This window comes from Oryzias latipes, chromosome 14 (genome assembly GCF_002234675.1).
Source record: "Oryzias latipes chromosome 14, ASM223467v1".
Taxonomy (NCBI): Eukaryota; Metazoa; Chordata; class Actinopteri; order Beloniformes; family Adrianichthyidae; genus Oryzias; species Oryzias latipes.
The window spans coordinates 3760223-3780844 of NC_019872.2; the positions used below are offsets into that span (position 1 = coordinate 3760223).

At 42.5% G+C, this 20622-nt stretch overlaps 1 protein-coding gene across 2 annotated transcripts; it reads right to left on the minus strand.

Annotated features, from left to right (window-relative positions):
* Window positions 1-687: 687 nt before the first annotated feature.
* Window positions 688-20622, minus strand: sec24a (SEC24 homolog A, COPII coat complex component). 2 transcript variants are annotated; one of them, XM_023962274.1, is made up of 24 exons: window positions 20223-20622; window positions 17622-18170; window positions 13276-13440; window positions 13046-13120; window positions 12498-12560; window positions 11454-11596; window positions 11067-11254; window positions 10766-10868; window positions 9529-9655; window positions 9297-9406; window positions 9049-9161; window positions 7231-7349; window positions 7092-7147; window positions 6782-6988; window positions 6115-6238; window positions 5557-5715; window positions 4660-4833; window positions 4472-4582; window positions 4207-4382; window positions 3944-4081; window positions 3628-3732; window positions 3436-3528; window positions 3164-3267; window positions 688-2282 (listed from the first exon to the last, which is right to left on the minus strand). In XM_023962274.1, the coding sequence occupies exons 1-24, from the start codon at window positions 20281-20283 to the stop codon at window positions 2168-2170; spliced, it is 3378 nt and encodes a 1125-aa protein (XP_023818042.1). In that variant the 5' UTR covers window positions 20284-20622; the 3' UTR covers window positions 688-2167. The 2 variants fall into 2 exon arrangements, with proteins under 2 accessions (XP_023818042.1, XP_023818043.1); XM_023962275.1 differs by lacking the exon at window positions 13046-13120.

Sequence of the window (20622 nt, forward strand, 5' to 3'; positions counted from 1 at the left end):
AACTGAATGAAAACTTTGCCTCAACAGCTATTAGTTATTGACATATTAATAGATCTATTAAAGATTTATCAAAACAAATGCCCTTATTGTGAGGTAGAAGAGAGGTTTTTTCTTCTTCTGTTGCTTCATAAATCTTTTGTATGTGTTGAAGTTTGTCCAACTTCCATAAATGTTACATTTATAGTTTTGTTTACTTTTATTTACTTATCGTCTTTGCTGTACGAGTGGAGCCAGTTTAGCTCATGCTGGTTTGCGGCGCCTTCCGTCCGTGAAACCCGGGTTCGACTCCGGGCTGCTCCCTGTTCCCTTCTCTACCTCTGCCGGTTCCAAGCCCGGTTTGAGAAGGTTGCGTCAGGAAGGGCATCCGGCGTAAAACATTGCCAAATTTACCATGCGACTCGTTCGCTGTGGCGACCCCTGATGGGAGAAGCCGAAAGTGGAAGAAGACTTTGCTGTACGAGTGCTTTCAATTCTGTTTTGGTTGCCTTTTTATTCGACCAACACTAAAATCTATTTGTCAATTCCAACAGCAATAACAAGGATAGCAATCATATAATTTTTAAAATAGTCACTATTTCTACAGTAGTAAACTATTTATCACAGTAAAACTATGGGAAAAAAAGAATAAAACCCAAAATAACTGAAATTTAGAATTAAATGGGAAACGGTTTGAAAATATTGAAGCTCTTCTAAAATCAGCATTTTTATTTATAAATTAATACAGTCAAATACAAGTAATTACAAAAGCTTAACTATTTACTTTACTACAGTCTTTATTGTAGACATGAGTAGAAATGTGGTTGTTGAAAAAGGGTCATATTTGAATGTCAGGATGACAAGAAGGCAATGAAAAAAGTCTGCTTATTGCTATTTGCTGTGGTTCCACCACCATAATTCAGTTTACCTTCATATACTCTGTTCCTCCCCCAGCCAGAAGCTTTGTTGCAGTGAGTCGGTCTGATGCATTCAATGGAAGTACATTGTGAAGATGCATTTCACTCACTTTGCTGTTCTTGTCGAATTAAAGTCATTTGTCTGACACAAAAATACGACACATATGAGCTGCTAACCAGATTCTTCAGAATAAACAGCTTATGAAACAGTTTGAAATGGTTCTAAATCTGAGCCCTTAAATCAAACCGCCTTGATTTAAATCTGGAACAAACATCGTCTGACATCCAAAACACAAAAAGTTCCTTTAAAAAGTCCCAGACAGTTTATTCTCTTAGTATCATTTCCTTTATACTAAAATCATCAGCATTTCTCCACCTTTATATACCGCAGTCTTCAATATACAAGTATTAATAAGCATGATTAAGAGATCACAATGGCTTTGTGTCTGTGTTAAAGAATTTCCCCGTATCATATTAAAATAGTTCATATATAGAGTCTGTACTTAAACAGGAGGTTTAATAATAAAAAGTGAGTTCCCGTACAAGGCAATTACAGATTTAATCAGATTGGGAGTCTCATAAATTAAACAATCAGGAAAGAAAGGAAACAGAACAGCGATGTTGTTGTTGGAGATTTTTCCGAATGTCCAGAAAGAGACATGAGGTTCAGACGGCGGAGTCCACCTGTCTTCAACATCACAGTCCACGCTTTGTTCGACACCTGACTGATAATGACTGTCAAAATAAAGGAACACGCTCAGTCCTGAAGAGGCAAAGTATGAAGCGGAGCCACAACTCAGGAGCTGCACACGTAAAGGCTCCAGGTGCCGTCCAGACACGGTCTGAGAACTGGACCTACATCCAGCACGCTCGGGTTTGGCTCCAGTCGCTAAAGACGGGCAGGACCGACACCTGCGTGCATGTTCTGTACCTGAACGATACCCCGGTTTGACAGCATTGTTCTATAAGAATAAACACTGATTCATCTAATTCCTGACGTTATAATCATCACAAGCTTCTTTTCTAAGTTCCTCCTTCTATACGCGCTTTTTGGAAAAGTGCCGGATGACATCACCGTAGAGTCCCTGCGCCTCGGCACCACTGGACCGAGCCTCCTTTCGGGCTCAGCTCGTTCTCAGACAGAATGGTGGACCACAGCTGGAGAGAGCGGCATCCTTGAGTGACTCCTGGTGCCGTCACACACACATACATATATATGCACACACACGAGTCCTTGCTCTGAGGTTTCCTCCACTCAACCGATCCTTTGCACGTTATTTGGAGATCTGCTGCTGGAGGTGGAGCAGGAACTCGTAGTAGGACAGGGCCGACTCCGTTCGATCTTCGATCATGTTCTGCATAAAGTGAGGTTTCAGCTGGCTTTCGTCCCTGAGGAAGTGGAAAAAACAAAACAAGTTGGAATTTTCTCAGTAAGGCTCCTGAATCTAACCGCTGTTTTCATCAAGGATTCATTCCTTCACCAGTTTGTCTGCAGAAACCCAGAAATTTGTTCTTTTTTTCCCCTGTGAGAAGTTGTGATCTGAAATGACCTCAAAAAGATGAATCTCAAATGTAGTTGATCTACTGATTCACAGTTTAATGAAACGTTGCCTTTTTTTGACTCAGACTTCTGTATTTTATGGCAGTGGTCCCCAACCTTTTTTAAGGCCACGGTGAAAAGAGCCGCTGCTTTAAGGAGGTAATGGATGGATTTAAGACACGACTTGACATGTGTCAGTGAGTCTTATATGGATGTGGTGGGCAGAATCTAGTAGTTTTACAAAATAAAGCTTCCTCCAGAATCAGAAAATAAAGTACAGGGTAAACAGAAATAATCAAAGTTTGAGGACCACTATTTTGAAGGAATCATCTTTTCTGCTGCCGTTTACTCTGACACATTGCCCTGAGCTCAAAGGACCATCAGTTTTCATTTTCTTTGGCTTCCATACTTTCAAAGCAGTAAAGCTGCTGTGTAAATACAGGCGACAGCTGTTCCAGAGTCACGATGCCCTGAGCAGATTCAAGCAGAGACGTTTTAAACGAGCTTCTCTCTACTGAGGTTTCTCTGCTCGGTCGTGGACGCACACTAAAGCAGCGCTGAAACCCAGAAGCGCCACTTTCACTCAGATTCAGCCCTATGGATTAATGCAGAGTAGATGGAGCCAGACTGGAGCAGAACATCAGGAATCATTTCTCTCTTTTCTTCTTTATCACACAAAATAATTTGTTTTCAGTTCATGTTTTCAAACCCAGTAAAGTCTGCTGCTCACTTGATGATGTGAAGGGAGGGGAAGAACGGCCTCTGATCCCTGAGCCATCCAACGAAGGCTCTGGTTCTCTGGGACTCTGCCGTGTCCAGCTCCGGGAGGAGATACTGTGAGGAGAGTCAGAGTGACCTTTTAACACTAATTTGTTGTGTTTTTCCAACAAATCCCTCATTCTCTGGCACTGTTCTGCCTTAAAGAAGCAATGTTAGAAATGACTATATATGATACATGTATGGAGACCGCAGAGGGAAAAACGGCAACGTTGCGCTTCGTACCAAATTCTCAGGCACGCTGGAGCAACTCGGGACTCCCAGGACTTGTGTGAGGAAGTTTGAGTGGCAGTTTCTCCCGATCCAAAGATACATGACCTTTAGGAAAGGGGTAAAAGAACAAACAGAGGACGGATAAAATCTTTAGGCTCAAACATTCAGAGCTGAAACAAAGAACACTCGTTTAAACAAACGCACAGTTCCAGCATCCATGAGGAACGCTCCCTCCCTGCTGAGCTTCTCCACAGACAGCTGAAGCAGTCGGGGCTGAGGGATGGTCCGCTCGTTGATGTTCAGCGCCCCCTATGGATGACGGGGAAGACAAATGAAATGTTAAGCAGAGAGGCAAGACAACAAGGAAAAGGTAGACAACAATACAAATATATATATTGCAATTTAAAGTAATTTGGAAGGTATTTAAGAAACAGGAAAAACTTCAGATCTGTAAAACTTTTCTTTTTAACATTCAAAAATACAGAAGAGCTCTAAAAGATGTTCATGCAGCCGTTCTCACCTCGTCAGTCAGGTCATCGACGCGGTACAGAGCGGGATGGATCATCAGCACGCTGTAGGCGAGCGGCTGGTACTTCAGCTGGTACATGGCAAACACGCGGTCGTCCAGCCTGGTGCTGGTGCCCGTCCTGAAGGCTCGCTGTGGGTTCAAACAGCAACACGCCTTAGGGTCGGCCTGGATGCGTGGCCATTGCCTCGGCAGAGTCACGCAGCAAACAGACGCCTTCATTCTAAATGAACGTTTATTGAAAAAGAAAACCAGACCTGTTTGAGAAGAGCCAGGATGTAAAGCGGGAATAGCCGGAGGCAGGCGGGGGCCAGCAGCCCAGGCTGTTGGATGGTCAGCACAGAATGCCGGTAAGACGACAGCGAGTCGATGACGGCGTTAGTCATGGCGTCTCTGGCGTCACTCAGGCTGGCCGTCACCGACCGATCCACGGCTGGAGAAACCGAGAACTCATCAGGAGGAAGACAAAAACCAGCAACGAAGGGTCAAAACAAAACCCAATTTAGCAGAAGTGCTGCTCACCCATGCAAGCCAGCAGTCCAGTAATGGCTTGAACATCAGCCCCCGCAAAGATATCGGACAGAGAACTGACCACAGGGAGACACAAAGTGTGCACCCGGATCCTCCTCTCCCCTGTGACGACAGCAACACCATCTTTAGAAACAACAACTGAGAGGCGTCGGCTTCCCAGAGAAGACACCGGCGTGTACCTTTGCTGGACGTGTAAAGCAGAGCAGCCTGGAAGGAAACCACCTGCATGTCGTCCAGGTTTTCCTCGATGGACATCTGAACAGCGAAGCCGGCGTCGGGGTTGACGTTGGGGAGCGACAACAGGTCTGTGGAGCGCACGAAGAAGTTGCCGTGGAACGTGTGGATGGAGAGGCCTGCAGGTGGGCGGAGACACCAAGTCAAGAAGACAAACGGCTGACACAGAAATCACAGATCAGACAGATACTTTAAAACAACACCGTCCAAATGACTGACTAGGTTTACGCAGAAACACAATGTGGGGTCACATCAGGATCAGCTGTAAGTGAATGAAAAACCGGATGGAAAAATTGAAAATCAGATTGTAAATAAGAGAAAATTAGACATTTTAAAAACAGTTTCAAACTTGAAAAATGTTCACGTGGGGTTCAGCAGCGATAACGCTCACATAAAGTTTGGTACATCAGGCGGCGCCACAGACAAATGCAAAATGAGGCTCAACAGCGAAAACGAAAAAAGGTAGGAGTTGAAACTGTAAACTGAGGACTGAGAGTGAAGAGGGAAAAACAAAATATGAAAACACACAACAGCAGCTGTTACAAATAAAACCTTTTTTTCCATTAAGAGAGTTTCCAAAAAGTTTATACATTTTATATTTAAGTTTTCACTATTTCTTCAAAATAACAATTTATTTTTCTATATTTATTTCATATTTATAATATATAATTTCAAGTTTAAAACTGTTAAAATTTTTTGTTTTTTATTCAAAATATGTTTTTTTAAACTTCACTTCACGCTGATCCTGATTTAAACTCATGTAAATGCAAGAAAGTGAAAATGTTTTTTTCTAATCAGAAACCAGAAAAAATTCTGAGCTCAGTCCAGTTCAGAAGTTTGACCTTTGGTGCATCGTATCCTCATAACCGCCTCAAAGCCGATCTTCCTGGTTAAGTATCTCTTCAGGTCTTTCTGGAAGCGCTCCACCTGAGCCGGGGTGTGCTGCTGGTGGTAGGAGGGGTAGTGATAAACGCTTCCGGCAGAGTATCTGGATATGCAGCCTGCAAGAAGAGAAGAACGCGTTTGGAAAACATCAAGCTCACCTAAACACTGAAGAGGAGCATCAATACACTCTAGGAAGTCCTTTCATTTACACTTTTCTCTCATCTCCACATTAATTAACTCAATCAACCCTCAACTGAGACTTGGATACCAGTTTTTCCACCTGTATTTTCACACCAAGATGATGTGACATAAACTGATCAGTTAACATTTTGATTGTAACTAATTTGAATTAGTTAAACATAGTGTCCTTTATTAACAGCAGATGTTTTTATATTTTGGGAAAGGTTATATTTCTTGTAAACTCTTGCATAAAACAAAGAGACAGTAGTCCAAACAGTCTATTTTTCCACAGCTTCTTATGGTCAAATGTGTCCAGAAGTCCGGTTCAAACTCACCCAGAGATGCCAGGTCACAGTACTGAGCACTGAGCAGGAACAGATCTACGGCCACCTGCTGGCCGGAGCAGTCCAGGGCCAGCTTCTTATAGAAATCCGTTGCAGGGGACAAGTGTTGGATGTCCTGAAAAGAAATGAAATCCAGTCAGTAAAGATGTTCATCACAGGAAAATTATTCTTTTTATCAACTTATGGTATGAGGAACATCCATGTTAAAGACTCACTCTGATTGTAAAACTGTTCCCAGTGGTCTTTTAATTAGGATGTTGCTGTTTTTAGCCAAAATCCTAAAACCTGTGTCTTTTCCTAGAACACAGTTTCTGCAGAGCGGCAGTAGCTCATTAGAAATTCACCACTGACATGTGGGCGGGACCATTGGCGCTGACATGTGGGACCATTGGTGCCAACCTTTCCCACCACCCATAATAAAGCCATCTGTATGGGTGCTTTCCTGCTAGTTTACAGCCTCTTCATTACCAGTGCAACAAAAATGGCGAGCTATCCTGAATAAAGAATTACTCAAAAATGCAGTTTTAAGCGTAATTGTCTTTATACATGTCCTCCAGCATCAGAATGAATTACAAGAACATATTAAAAACAGCAAAGCATGACTTTTATGGGAGTGAGTCTTTAACGCTCTTTGAGGATGAGGATCTAAGCTCTTTACCTTGGCAGAGGCCCTCTGGTTGGGGTCCTCTCTGGACTGGAGTGCCCCCATCCCAATGTTAGGCAGCTGGGTCTGAAAGACAGACATGCGACCCCCAGTGGGCGACAGCAGCTTGAAGGCAGCTTGCAGAGCTGAACCCAGAGCAGACTGGGTCTCCATCGTCTTCAGGAACAGATTTGGTAAGCTCTTCAACAGATCCTGCACCAGCTGGAAAACAAAGCCGGAGTGTGAATCGAGTGAGATCGTTGCCTCGCCTCAAAGGATTCTTTAAGCATTTGAACTCCATACTGTGGATAAAACCACATCCCACCTCTTTGCATTCATTGAGGTTTACTAGAAGGCTGTCTGGTGTCGGTAAAAAGATTTCTGAGGACAAATTTAGAAAGCGGTCAGCTTCACACAAATGATGGGATGGAGACATTAGGATTCCAGAGGGGGGGGCTTCTCACCTTCAATGTCAGACACTATGAGCATCTGTGGCTGGGACAGGCCCTCCTGGAGGTTGTAGAAATGGATGGTGCTGTCGAAGGTAATGAAGCCTACTTTTGTCCGCGAGTCTCCTGGAAGCCTGAGACACACAGACACTTGAATGGTAACGTTTAATTGTTATTTAAAAGGATCGGATGGACAAAAGCTCATCACCGTCAAGATTGTTGGGATTTGCAAAACTTTTCCAGCGTATAGCAACACATTTGTGCTGAAATACTGAATGCTTTTGATCTCCAAAAATTCTCAAATGTACTTTTCTCTGGGATTTACAGAAAATGTGTTTAATGCCAAAACACCAAATTCATGCTTTGTAGAATTTGCTGCTTAACGCTCGTCCAAACGTCTGCGACTTCAGCCACTGTTACTTCTTGTTGCAGTTGTTGCTGTTTTCAATCGTTTTTGTTCCTGAACGGTTTTGGTGTGTGCTTTATTAGTTACTTAGTTTTGTATTTGAAAAAATTAAATTAAATTAAAAAAACAAGTTGGCAGCTGTATTTATTTAATATTTATTTATTTAATATTTATTTATTTAATTTGAATGTCATTTTTGATGTCCTTTTTTGATGTTATTTCTGAATGTCGCTGTTGCTGCCACAGATAAATGAATTTCACCATTGAGGGATTAATAAAGTCATCTAAAAAGAAAAAAAGAAAAAGTTAAAGCTGAATTCTTGTTGGCCAAAGTTCGAATATTTATTTACATTTCATCACAAAATGCTCTACCGCAGAGGAAGCTTTAAACCCTCCCCAGGAACTCTGATCGCCTCTGTTCTTGACTTGACATTGAAACTAGACGCCCCTGATGTGTGAACCATGATCAGTGTGAATGCAGGTTCAGAGGGAAAGAGTCAGGATGTCCCGTTTCTCAAAGCTGAGACGCACAAAAGCAGATTCTGAACACACATCGTGGTAAACAAGAAGGTTTCCAGCTGCACACGAGCACAACCAGTAGGTGAAAAGGAGACTGAATAAAACTAGAAAAATGGTGGAATTAGAATTCACTTTAACTGGCTTTTGCATAAACCACCAAATGTTTATATTCGTTTGGTCTTTGACGATCGATCAATGTTGGTCCAGTTTTCTTGTGTCTGTCCCTTTCTGAGCACAATGTCCTCTTTTTCTTCTCTTACCAGTAAGATCGTGTCACAGAGCTTGAACTGGTTTCTTGGAAGCAACAATAGGATCCTTGTACTGAACTGACCCCGTGTTACTGTAACGCCTCATGTGTTTGAACTATGGCTGTGTCCAAAAAAACTACATAGTGCTGGACTACGTAGTGCCCTGGATTTTAAAAGCAATTCTGACGCCATGCTCACTACTTTTTATTTGACATTATGACATTATTGATTTCACAAAGTGAAAATCTAATTGATATAAACGTTTTTGCGACAATCATTTATGAATCCATAGAGTTCTGAAGATGAAAACGTTAATGGTTTATTAAAAAAATACATTTAAATAAACATTTTCGCCCAAATAGTTCAAACGCAAAGCATTGTCGTCTATATTCGCCAATCTAGGGAGCATCAATGCACACTGGTTTTTCGCAGAGACTTCTGGGAAATTTGTAGAGCATTCAATTTTGGAATTGTAGAGTCAGACAGCTCTAGAAAATCTAGTGCACTATATAGGGATGAGTGAAGGAATTCTGACCCAGCCTAAGAGTCTGGGAAACTGCAGCTGAAAAACTCCCCAGTAACAATGTGATGAATGTTTAAAAGTGAAAGAAAAACGAGGTAGAAAAAGTCACCATAAATGATCTGAAAATGTAAACGTACGCGTTGATGTTTTCCAGCAGCGACTGGCAGAACACTGTCAGGTAACCCGTTTCCACGGCGTTGTGGGAAACGTCCAAAACGAAGAGATAAACAGCGGGTTGGGGGGGCCGCAACTGCACAAAATCCAGGTAAACACAAGTTACTTCAAGCAAAATAAGACAACACTTTTACATTTATATCAAATTAAAAAATCGTGTTCACACTCTAAGCTGAAAATTGATATGCGTCTCATGACTCACGGAGCTCACCATGTATTCTGAAGGAGCAATGAACTCAATCGTGGCGTTCTGCACCTCGGGTCTTTTGTGTGGCTCGCCGTAGGATCTGCTGACCGGGTTGTACATGAACTCCTCTGGAACTGCACATGACAACAGTCTGTTTACAACATCTTTATTCATAAAAGTATTTCAAACATTTTGTGGAACACAGAAGTTCCTCCAGCTCTTTCAGATTAAAGCTCACTTTTCCCGTCAGTCTTACCATCGTTGACCCGATAGCACAGGTTGCACTTCCACCTTCTCTGGTCTAGGAATGAAACGAAGGGGTTGATGTAGGTTCTGCAGGACCGACACCTGACGATGGTGCTGGACGTCACCACAGGAAGCTGCTGCATTGATAAACCGGAACACAATCAGAGTTGAGAGAGAGAAAAACCGTCTTTTTCTTTTGCAGCTCATAGTAACAGACTTTTCAAAATAAAATAATGTTGCATATCCATATTGTGCAACATCTACAGTTTGTTATTTGTGTGACAAAAACAGCTAGGAGCCATACTTAGTTACACCCTATTCCCAGAAAGGGATCCGGTTTATGCAATCCAAATCAAATGCTTTCTGTAAATTGATGAAATAAAACACAAAGAATAAAAAAAGAGGACAAGACTGAGGACTGTGTGCTGATTGAAAGTGAAGCTACTAATATATATAAAAAAAATATTTTTTTTTTAAGATCTTTATCCAAACACTCAAGCTGAAAAATTAGCAAATAAAGCTATCATCATTTGAAATAAATATTACATCATGGATAACATTTAATTAAAGGCAGAAATTCCTGTTGCAATTAGTTAATCTGAGGCTTAGAGTTTGGTCTTCTTCTAACACAGCAGAGTCTAGAGGCAGAATGATAGTTTACAGAAGAAAAACTGTGGGGAAGTACGTTGTTGCCACGGGGCAGCCTACAGGGGTATTTGACTAAACTACAGCTGTGTGTTGGTTCAGAGATCTCAAGCCTAGAAGACAGAACATTCTTCACATAGTCTAAAACTACGGCATTGCAGATTTTTCTCATTTACAACCTAAAAAAACGTCTTTTGCCTGGAAAGACGCAACGTAGCTGAGTTTACATGACAGGAGTCCTCAGGATGCACTAATGCTGCTGTTTCTCTGCTTAAACACAGCTCATCATAGAATTACACAAACCTGCACGTTTCTCTGTTTTAACCCGTTTTAGACCTTTTGAAATCCAGTTTTAACTTGGTGACACACTTTTTGAATATAAAGTCAAAAAGAAGTAAATCCTTCCTATACGGCTTTAATTACTGATAAACATCAAAGAAAAGGTCATTTACTGGCAGTAACATCAAAAAGGTTAACCTCTAATCTGTTTTTGGATCCAAGAATGTAAAAGCAGAGGAAACAAAATGTTTTACTTTGCTTCACTTCTTGTGAGAAGTAAAGTTGGAGGGTAAATGGTGTAGAAGAGAATCGTTGGTTTTTACCGAAAGGTCTTTGAAGGGGTGGAGCAGCAGGCCCAGAGGCATCTTTGCTTTGTTTAGTAGGGACTGGCTCTGAGGGATGCTGGTCAGGGTACTACGAAAAACTCTGAAGGCAAAAATCAAATATAATGTGAGCAGAAACAGCAGAGAGCACAGAAATACACTGAATAAAGCAACACAACTAGATTTGATCAGGATGACAAAAGCAGCATAGAAATCATATAAAATCTCGAGTCCTTCTCAAAATGTCTCATTGTTTGGATGTTTCATACAGATGGGGACATTTCTAGGGTTTGTGGCTCACTCTGGGTTGCAGTTGATCTTCTGCAGGTCTTGGGGGAGGCAGGGTGTGGGGGCTGAGACTGCAGTGGGTGGCAGCAGGTTTCTTTCCTGCAGCAGGTTGACCACTCTCAGAGCCTCCGGGGTGCTGGACTGGAGGCTCATGGCTGCCAGTGAGGGACTCAGCTGGGCCGGGCCGGGGCCGCTGAGCGACTGACGGGGGGGTAAAGACAATGCACTGAAACTTCAGAACATTTACTGAGAGATATCAACTCCAGTATCTCAACTCTGCAAGACGATTCAGGGTTAAAAAACGGATAAAAAAAACATGTGTAGTTTTGTATAGGTGAAAGTATTTTTCTACGTCAATGAGCATGAGTGAAGGATGGACCGGTGTTGACCTTCTCCTCACCTGCTGGTATGGCTGAGTGGGCTGGGGGTAAGGCTGTGGAGGGTGCATGGGGGGGCCTGCGTGTGAAGTGTTCTGGTACCCAGGAGGGAGGGAGGGATAGTGACCCACGTGTCGATTCGGTGGCCCAGGCTGAGTCTGGCCAGCTGTGAACCAGAAGCAAACGCATCAGAAATGTCAAAGACCCACTGATGAAAATGGGGATTACAATGTGTTCTTAAGGCATTTTCTCAAGAAAATTAAGCTTAAAATTGAATGTCAGAGTTATTTATTCAAACTATTGTGAATTAGGAGCAGACGGAAAATGCTGTTTGAAAAAGAGTTTCTTTGAGATGTAGAAAATACACTGGGCAATGTGGAGGGGAATAGAGGGGTGGGGGTTGCATCACGCCAACAGTCCCACCCAGAACCCACTAATGAACTACTGCCGCTCTGCAGAAACTGTGTCCTAGAAAATCACAGTTTGTTTTTTTTGGCAAAAAAAAAAAAACGCAAAATCATAATTAAAAGACCACTGGGAACACTTTCAAAATACATCAAAAGAGGGTCTTTAAGTAATGGGTGATGAAGAAAGAACGTTTCTCTTAAGAGACCACTCATTCATCAAAAACTGTTTCAATTCAACAAAAGCACTTAAGCTAACATCCACAGCATAGCAACAGCAGCAAATGGAGTCGGTTTATTTTAGAATTTGATTCCTATAAGAGGTTATGATGTAAAAGATGACAAACTGCTGACAATAACTAAAATGTTCATCTTAAGGAATTAAAAATAAACGCCTTACTTTTGCCGACCTACCGCTACTATACAGCATGGATTGCATAGCAAAACAAATAAGTGTTAGCAAGAAAATATTAGGAAGTTATCAGAGCAAGAATGGTTATTCTGACAAATATAAAGAATGAGTAACAGATGTTTATTTCTCTATGGAAGTCTGTGGGATTTTGGCTTCTTGGAGTCAGCAGGTACTTCCTGTTCAGAACGGCGGGGGGAGGGGTCACTCAGTCCAGTTCTCATATACAGTCAAAGGTCAGAAAAAGGTCTTACCCATCTTGTTTTCAACGTGGTTGAAGTTGTTTGGTGCTTGAGGGCCATTGCCAGTTAATGCTCCTGTATCACAGCACAAAAAGCATTTAGAGACACTTTGTGAAAAGCAGTTTTCCAAAGAACAGATGAAAACTGAAGGAAATAAGAAAAGAAAACAAGAAGAAAGAAGGAAAAGCTGATGGGAAGGGTGATGCTAATTTATGGAAACGAGTTGTAATTCAATATTTCAGGTTTGTATTCATAAATCTACAAGGAAACGTGGTGAAACTAGACCGAGAAAGTCTAACAAAAGACCCAAAAGTCCATTTAACTAGGTTGTGCAGAAACACAAAGCAAGAAGCTCAAAATATGTCATTTAAAGAATCGTGACTCCAAAGCTGGAGTCAGACACAAAAACAGAGCCCAGTGTGAAATCTCTGTAAAACTTTAACTTCTGGTAAAAAAGGTAAATAAGAGAATGGAATGGAACAAACAAGCAGGCAGGATTGGAACCACAGCACTGACACAAAATAAATAGAGACACCAGACAGCTGATGATTTAGCCACACCTGGACATTCAATGTCCCCCTCCTGGAAGATGGGATCATTGTGGGGAAGGGAGTTGACAGCCCCCCCAAAGTGAGCTGGCATGTAGGAGGGGGAGAAACATTAAGGAGTTAGAACAGAAATGGTTGGTTAACTGAAGGAGGACACTTTAGTGTACAAAGCAGTTCTGCCGTCTCAGATGAACAAGTCATCTCTGCTTGTGCGGTAACTTTTGACAGGAAATGACAAGTACCATCTGCTTTGGGTGGAGGTGGTGTAGCACTGGTCACTGGGGCTCCAGGAGGAGGTGGTGTGGGTTTCATTGCAGGTGGTGGTCCTGTGGGTGGAGGACCAAAGCCTGGTCTGCCGTGTGGGTATGTGTGAGGAGGCATGAAGTTTCCTGGTGAGGGTGCAAGGCCTGCGGAAACACAACAACATGATTCACTTCATTTCATCTGCTGAACTAGAGCATTTCAAAGGTTAAAAAAGAAACTTTCTTGTTTTTGTAAAAACATATTGCACCGTTTTCTCGTAGTTTTCCCTTCAAGAGTGATTTTAAAACCCTTTCCGATCATCTTTTGATCCATTTTTCCCAGTGTTGTTTTAATTAATCATGGCATTTTTTGCTAAACTCAAAAAACCTTTCAGGACGTAGTTTCTGCAGATCATCAGAAATTCACCTCTGAGTTGTGGGTGGCTCTGTTGGCGCACTGAGTCCCATCTGCTTATGCACTCTCCCACTAGCTTACAGCCCCTCACACCCCCAATCTAAAATTACTGTTGAAGTAAAAATGGCGAGCAATAATGAAGCTATTTAGTTTAGACCCAGATGAGGGAATCAAAGACCTACACAGACATCTAGATGTGCATCTGGTCGTCTATAAGTGGATGCATAAGAATGGAGCGGAGCAGGGAACTGGTGGCCTGCAGAGCGTATTTACTCCATCACTACTACCACCTTTTTAAGGTGGTAGTAGAGAGAGGTTAGGAGAGAGGTTAATGACTGCAAAGTGGTGGTAGGAGAGAGTGTAGCCAGACAGCACCGCATGGTGGTGTGTAAGATGACTCTGGAGGCCAGGAAGAAGAAGAGAGGGAAAACAGAAAAGAAGACCAAGTGGTGGAAGCTACAGAATGAAGAAACTTGTGAGGAATTTAGGCAGAAGTTGAGGCAGGTCCTGGGTGGTCAGGATGAGCTTCCAGAGGACTGGGAAACTACAGCAGAGATTATCAGGGAAACAGGTAGGAAGGTGCTAGGTGTGTCATCTGGAAAGAGGAAAGACGGTAAAGAGACTTGGTGGTGGAATGAGGAAGTACAGGAATGCGTCCAGAGGAAGAGGTTGGCTAAAAGGAAGTGGGATGTAGAAAGGACTGAGGAAGGTAGACAGGAGTACAAGGAAGCGCAGCGTAGAGTGAAGAGAGAGGTGGCAAAGGCCAAACAGAAAGCTTACGATGAGCTATATGACAGGTTAGACACAAAGGAAGGAGAGAAGGACTTGTACAGGCTAGCCAGACAGAGAGACAGAGATGGGAAGGACGTGCAACAGATAAGGGTGATTAAGGACAGAGATGGAAAGGTGCTAACAACCCAAGAGAGTGTACAGAAAAGATGGAAGGAGTATTTTGAGGAGCTGATGAACGTGGAAAATGACAGGGAAAGAAGGGAGGAAGATGTGGTTGTTGTGGAGCAGGAAGTAGCAGAGATTGGAAAGGATGAGGTTAGGAAGGCTCTGAAAAGGATGAAGAGCGGAAAGGCCGTTGGTCCTGATGACGTACCTGTGGAGGTATGGAAGTGCTTAGGAGAGACAGCAGTGGAATTTCTAACGAGGTTGTTCAATAGGATTTTAGAGAGTGAGAAGATGCCTGAGGAATGGAGGAGAAGCGTTCTGGTCCCGATCTTTAAGAACAAAGGTGACATGCAGAACTGCAGCAACTATAGAGGAATAAAGTTGATGAGCCACACAATGAAGCTGTGGGAAAGAGTAGTGGAAGCCAGGCTTAGGAAGAAGGTGGAGATCTGTGAGCAGCAGTATGGTTTCATGCCCCGTAAGAGCACCACTGATGCCATTTTTGCTTTGAGAATGTTGATGGAAAAGTACAGAGAAGGTCAGAAGGAGCTGCATTGTGTGTTCGTAGATTTAGAGAAGGCGTATGACAGGGTGCCGAGGGAGGAGCTGTGGTACTGTATGAGGTCGTCTGGAGTGGCAGAGAAGTATGTCAGAGTAGTTCAGGACATGTATGAGAGAAGTATGACGGTGGTGAGATGTGCTGTAGGTCAGACAGAGGAGTTCAAGGTGGAGGTGGGACTACACCAAGGATCAGCTTTGAGTCCCTTTTTGTTTGCTATGCTGATGGACAGGCTGACAGACGAGGTAAGACAGGAATCTCCCTGGACAATGATGTTTGCGGATGACATTGTAATTTGCAGTGAGAGTAGAGAGCAGGTGGAGGAACAGCTAGAGAGGTGGAGGTTTGCTCTGGAAAGAAGAGGCATGAAGGTCAGTCGTAGTAAGACAGAATACATGTGTCTGAACGAGAGGGATCAAGGTAGAAGCGTTAGGTTACAGGGGGCTGAGGTGAAGAAGGTGCAGGAGTTTAAGTACTTGGGGTCAACAGTTCAGTGTGATGGGGATTGTGGAAAAGAGGTGAAGAGGCGAGTGCAGGCAGGTTGGAGCGGGTGGAGGAAAGTGTCAGGAGTGTTGTGTGACAGAAGAGTGTCAGCAAGACTCAAAGGAAAGGTGTACAAGACAGTGGTGAGACCAGCTCTGCTCTATGGGTTAGAGACGGTAGCAGTGAGACAGAGACAAGAGGCTGAGATGGAGGTAGCGGAGATGAAGATGTTGAGGTTCTCCTTAGGAGTGACCAGGTTAGACAGGATAAGGAACGAGTACATCAGAGGGACGGCTCATGTTGCCTGTGTTAGCGACAAAGTCAGAGAAGCCAGACTGAGATGGTTTGGACATGTTCAGAGGAGGGATAGTGGATATATTGGTAGAAGGATGTTGGAGATGGAGCTGCCTGGCAGGAGGGCGAGAGGACGGCCAAAGAGGAGATACATGGATGTCTTAACAGAGGACATGAAGTTGGCTAACGTTAGGGTAGAAGATGTTCATGATAGAGTGAGGTGGAAAAGGACGATTCGCTGTGGCGACCCCTGATGGGAAAAGCCGAAAGAGAAAGAAGAAGACTACTACCACCTTTTTAAAACAGAAGTTTTACATACTCAAAAATGCAATTTTAACACAAACGTTCTTTACAGATGAAAAATGCCACAAGAACATGTTAAAAACACCAAAGTTTACAGTTTGTAATCATTCAAGACCCCCGTATAAAGACACTTCAGTCATCACCGGTGTGTCAATCAACCCTGTTCTGCTTGTGCAGATCATGTAGGAGATGGAGAGGAGACATAGTGGAGATGCTGTAACATTATATGCTGAGAACAGGAGACAGCAGCTGGTGGAGCTACGGTACTAATCCACAGCCATAAATGTCAAAGCATCAACATCTTAGCAGACAAACCAGGCAGCACCAGCAGACCAAAGAAATCTCATCTCATTTCTCATCAGTGGGGGGGGGCTACAGAGGCCTGCATATAACTATAAAGGCTATTCGTACGTTTCATATCGTTATGGCAACAATAATAAATTTAAGGGAATCTCAAAGCAACATTTAACTAAAAATACTTTCAAAACAGCTGTTTAAGTGACATTTAAAATACACTATCACATGAAAGCTAACGTATTTTTAGAAAGAACATAATTTTCCTGGTAAACCCCAGATGGGGCTTTTTTAATAGATGCCAGTAATCGAATGTGGGGTTTGCAAATCACTAGAAATGCAAAAAGTAACTGAACTCATCTCCAAGTTGTGGGCGAAACTGTGAGCACAGAGTAATCTGCACACATTATCCATCATCCCTGTAGTTTGTGCCAAACAACTACAAACTTTTTCAAACTGCATTTTTTCAATCTGCTCCAGATTCACTGTGATTTGAATAAAGGAATATTCAGAAAATGCAGTTTTAATCTTAATTTATCTCCTCCGTCATCAAAAAATGTTATGTAAACAGCAAAACCACCATTTTACTTGAGTTGGTCTTTAAGTCAAACAGCATTGCAACATAAAGCAACTTCCTTCCTGAAATGTTTCTCCCACCAGGAAAATAGAGAACCTGTCATTTCCCCACTTATGTCAGACACAGAGCAGCAGAAATCACAGAGATTAAATGCCGATACGTGAGGATTACAGCAGGCGTAAAACCCGATTTGAACTTTGCACTGATTTATTGTAAATGAGCGTGCTTGCTTTGGAGCCAGAGGCAGTAGAACAGAGGGCAATGTCCAGTTCCAACATGTCAGCATGTACAAATGTTGAAAGCAGACAACTAAAATAAAGACCGTTCCAGAGATTTCTTTTGAGAGACAAACATCTGGGCTCAAATCCTGTTTATTACTCAGAAAAGCCATCGTTGTTGCTAAAACCTGAGAGGACAGATCTCTTCATGTGACTTGATGTAAAGTCTTTCCACATGGAAGCACTGAGTGGATCTGGATGGATAAGAGTTGTTACGAGCCCTCAGTGAAGTCTTTGTGCTCTTACCTGACTGAGTGTATCCATGCATAGAAGTGGGAGGGATTCCTGGACGGGGGGGCTGGGGGTTGTTCAGGGGTGGTGGTGTGGAGCTGAAAGGGGCCGATGATGTTGCTGCAGGTAAGCTTGCAGGTGGATTCATGTGATTTCCCACAGTGCCTCTAAAGGGCACATTTGCAGGAGCGACCGAGCCCGGGAGCTGGGGAGCTGTATTGAACTGCCATGTTGGAGCCATGGAGTGTTGGGAGCCCGGGTAATAACTACTAGAAGACACAGCAGCAGCAAGAGGAGGAGGAGTGGCATGTCCAGGGGGCAGCCTCGGACCAGGGCTGGGGCTGGCAGACAGAGGGGGGGTATGGGACGGAGGCCGTCCGACTATAGGACTGGACAGCAGCGGCTGAACTGAAGGGGAGGAATTGAACGAGGGAACAGGCTGATACGGGTAAAGTCCAGGCGGGGTGGGAGCTTTGGCCTGCAGTGGATTGTAGGCTGGTTGGTGTGTCATGCCAGAGCCGATCCCCGGCACCTGATGCAAGGATGCTGGAGCTTGTGTCGGACCTGCCGACCAGAAAAAGGAAATACATTTACCGAATGCCTGAGCAAAGCCAGAACTATTTGTACTAGTCAAACACAAACATATTCATCAGAGATAAATAAAAGCATAACCGGGTACAAACGCAGACCTTAGTGACGTTGAAGGAATGTTAAAGAATAACCTCTCCTAAACTCAATCTAAGGTTTTTTTTTCCCCTCTACATTCAACATAAACAACAATAGCAAAAACAACTATGAACACAGTGAAAGTCACCAAGTCTGTCTAACCTTCATACATGGTTTGAATTGTGTAGTTCATCATGATCTGCAGTGAGCGGAGGGCACTGACTGAGCAAAGTTTGACCTTATTGACCCCCACAAAGCACAAGCAAAACTTATACCAATAGAAATACTTTATTCACATATTCTTTATACTCATTACTGCAACTCTGCCATTTGCTTTTCAATCCCTGAAAAACAATATTGATACTAAAACTGTATAAAGTTGAAAGCTGTTTGTTTAATAATATTAAATAAACGTAGTTAGCAAATCAAAGTCAGACCTTTCACAGCTGAATTAATTTATTCTATCTGCTATGTTCGTTGCAAACAACAAAATGCAAATAAATACTCGTAGTAAGAGATATAAAATATTTTAAATAAATGGATCCAGTTAACATTGCTGTCAGTCTGTCAGGGGGGGTTCAAACCTACATCTACAGCTCATAAGTGATCACAGTCAGAAACAACAGTTTTTATTTATGAAACATTGTGCTTAAAAACACATGAAGGAGTTAATATTTTATTTGACTATACAACGCAATATTTAAGGTTTTGAAATCAACACAACAGAGCTTAAGGAGAAAGAAGGACGCAAACAGACTTTGGTTAAAAGCACACATCTGTGCGTCTCAAGTGACTATCAACACAACACTAAGCTTTTGTTTGTGGAGTTCTAGGTCTGAAAATATAACATTCATCCAAAATCCACAAACACACAGACACAAACACACACGATTTGCCACTAAGCTAAGAGAAGAATTATTTAGTACATATTCACAAATGATGGATTCACACCATGAGGAAGAACAGCTACTAAACACATTTATGCAAATGTGTTTTAACATTCTGCTTTTGAATCGTCGCAAAATTATCCATCAACTCCTTGACACATTTTGTCTAAAAAATAAAATGACGGAAAATGTTCAAAATCACCAGTTTAAATGAATGACTTTAAAATCATTTTAAGAAAACTGTTTTTTTTCTTCAATATGCATATTAGAATTTTTTACAACTAAGTTAAGTCAGAAGAAGCATGTTTGATCAGAATTTCATCCAAAAACAAACCACATAAGCATATTGATCCCTTTGTAATGACAGACAAGCAATTCATGGATAAACCAATGACTGTATTTAGTTACATGCCCTTAATATATAACAATAAGCTGATTTTTAACATTAACATTGAACAAGCCATGGACATTTTCCAAAAAAGTTGGTGTTACGTTGATGTAGCAATAGAAAATAGTAGTTATAAAACAACTAACAAACTAAAAGACACAAGTGAAACTGTTGACTATAAACTACTACAGAAAAAACCTGAGTTGACAAGTTTAGCGAAGCCCTGAAGTCCCTACATTTAGAAATGATCACGCCGTCCGATCAGCCCAGTAAACAACTCGATATTGATTGCTTTCCTTAAAAGGTCTAAACAAACCATTCCCGGTCTAAATCGTGTCATGCTAGTCCACTACTCGGTCAATCGATTGGTTTGCCACCTCGACAATCCAAAAGAAGCTACGTTTAGCTAGCTAGCACAACATGTACAGTTAGCGTAGGTTCATGACAGCCACTATTTTAGTCACTGAAGTAACACGAATCAAGCTGAACCACAGTTAACCTAGCTCAAACATGCTCGAGTTTACCACTTCACATTACTCGGTTACTAAGCGAGTTAGCCAAGATGTTGGCAAAGGTACAGAGAACTGCCTCTAGTGTTCAGCTAGGGAATATAAGCTAATGACAGCTAGTAGTTCACGTTGGATCAACTTTCACTTCAATTCGTAAATTACTCACCGTTCGTGTACGTCTGTCCCGTCCCAGTCCCGTTCTGCGAATTAACCCCCGCAGTTGACATGTTGAAACGGACAACCGGGTCTAATTTAGAGGCGGCCTAGATCGGCGAACAGCTAGTTGCGTCTTTAGCTAGCTAACTACTAGCTGGCAATTGCAAGGTAACGTCTCTCACTCAACCTGTAGCTCTGACGATGGGCGGTTCGACAAACCAAAGTCTGAAGCCAAGTCACTTCAAATCCCTTAGGAAGTTAATCGAGTCTCTCGTTCTGTTTTACATAGCCATGATTTTTACTAAAAACGCCCGCCCAACCACCTAAGTATGGTGAGTGACGAAGGGCCTGGTCAGAGTAATTAATCGTGTGAGATGCTTCTCCTCTTTCACCGGAAGTTCGGATCACCC

Bases quoted from the DNA above. Each gene is read 5' to 3' on its own strand.
- sec24a (XM_023962274.1), bottom strand. From the start codon at position 20,283: ATGTCAACTGCGGGGGTTAATTCGCAGAACGGGACTGGGACGGGACAG. The intron at 7,148-7,230 runs GTGAGAAGCCCC...ATTTGTCCTCAG, and splicing joins CATAGTGTCTGACATTGAAG to AAATCTTTTTACCGACACCA. The intron at 5,716-6,114 runs GTGAGTTTGAAC...CTCTTCTTGCAG, and splicing joins CTGTGACCTGGCATCTCTGG to GCTGCATATCCAGATACTCT.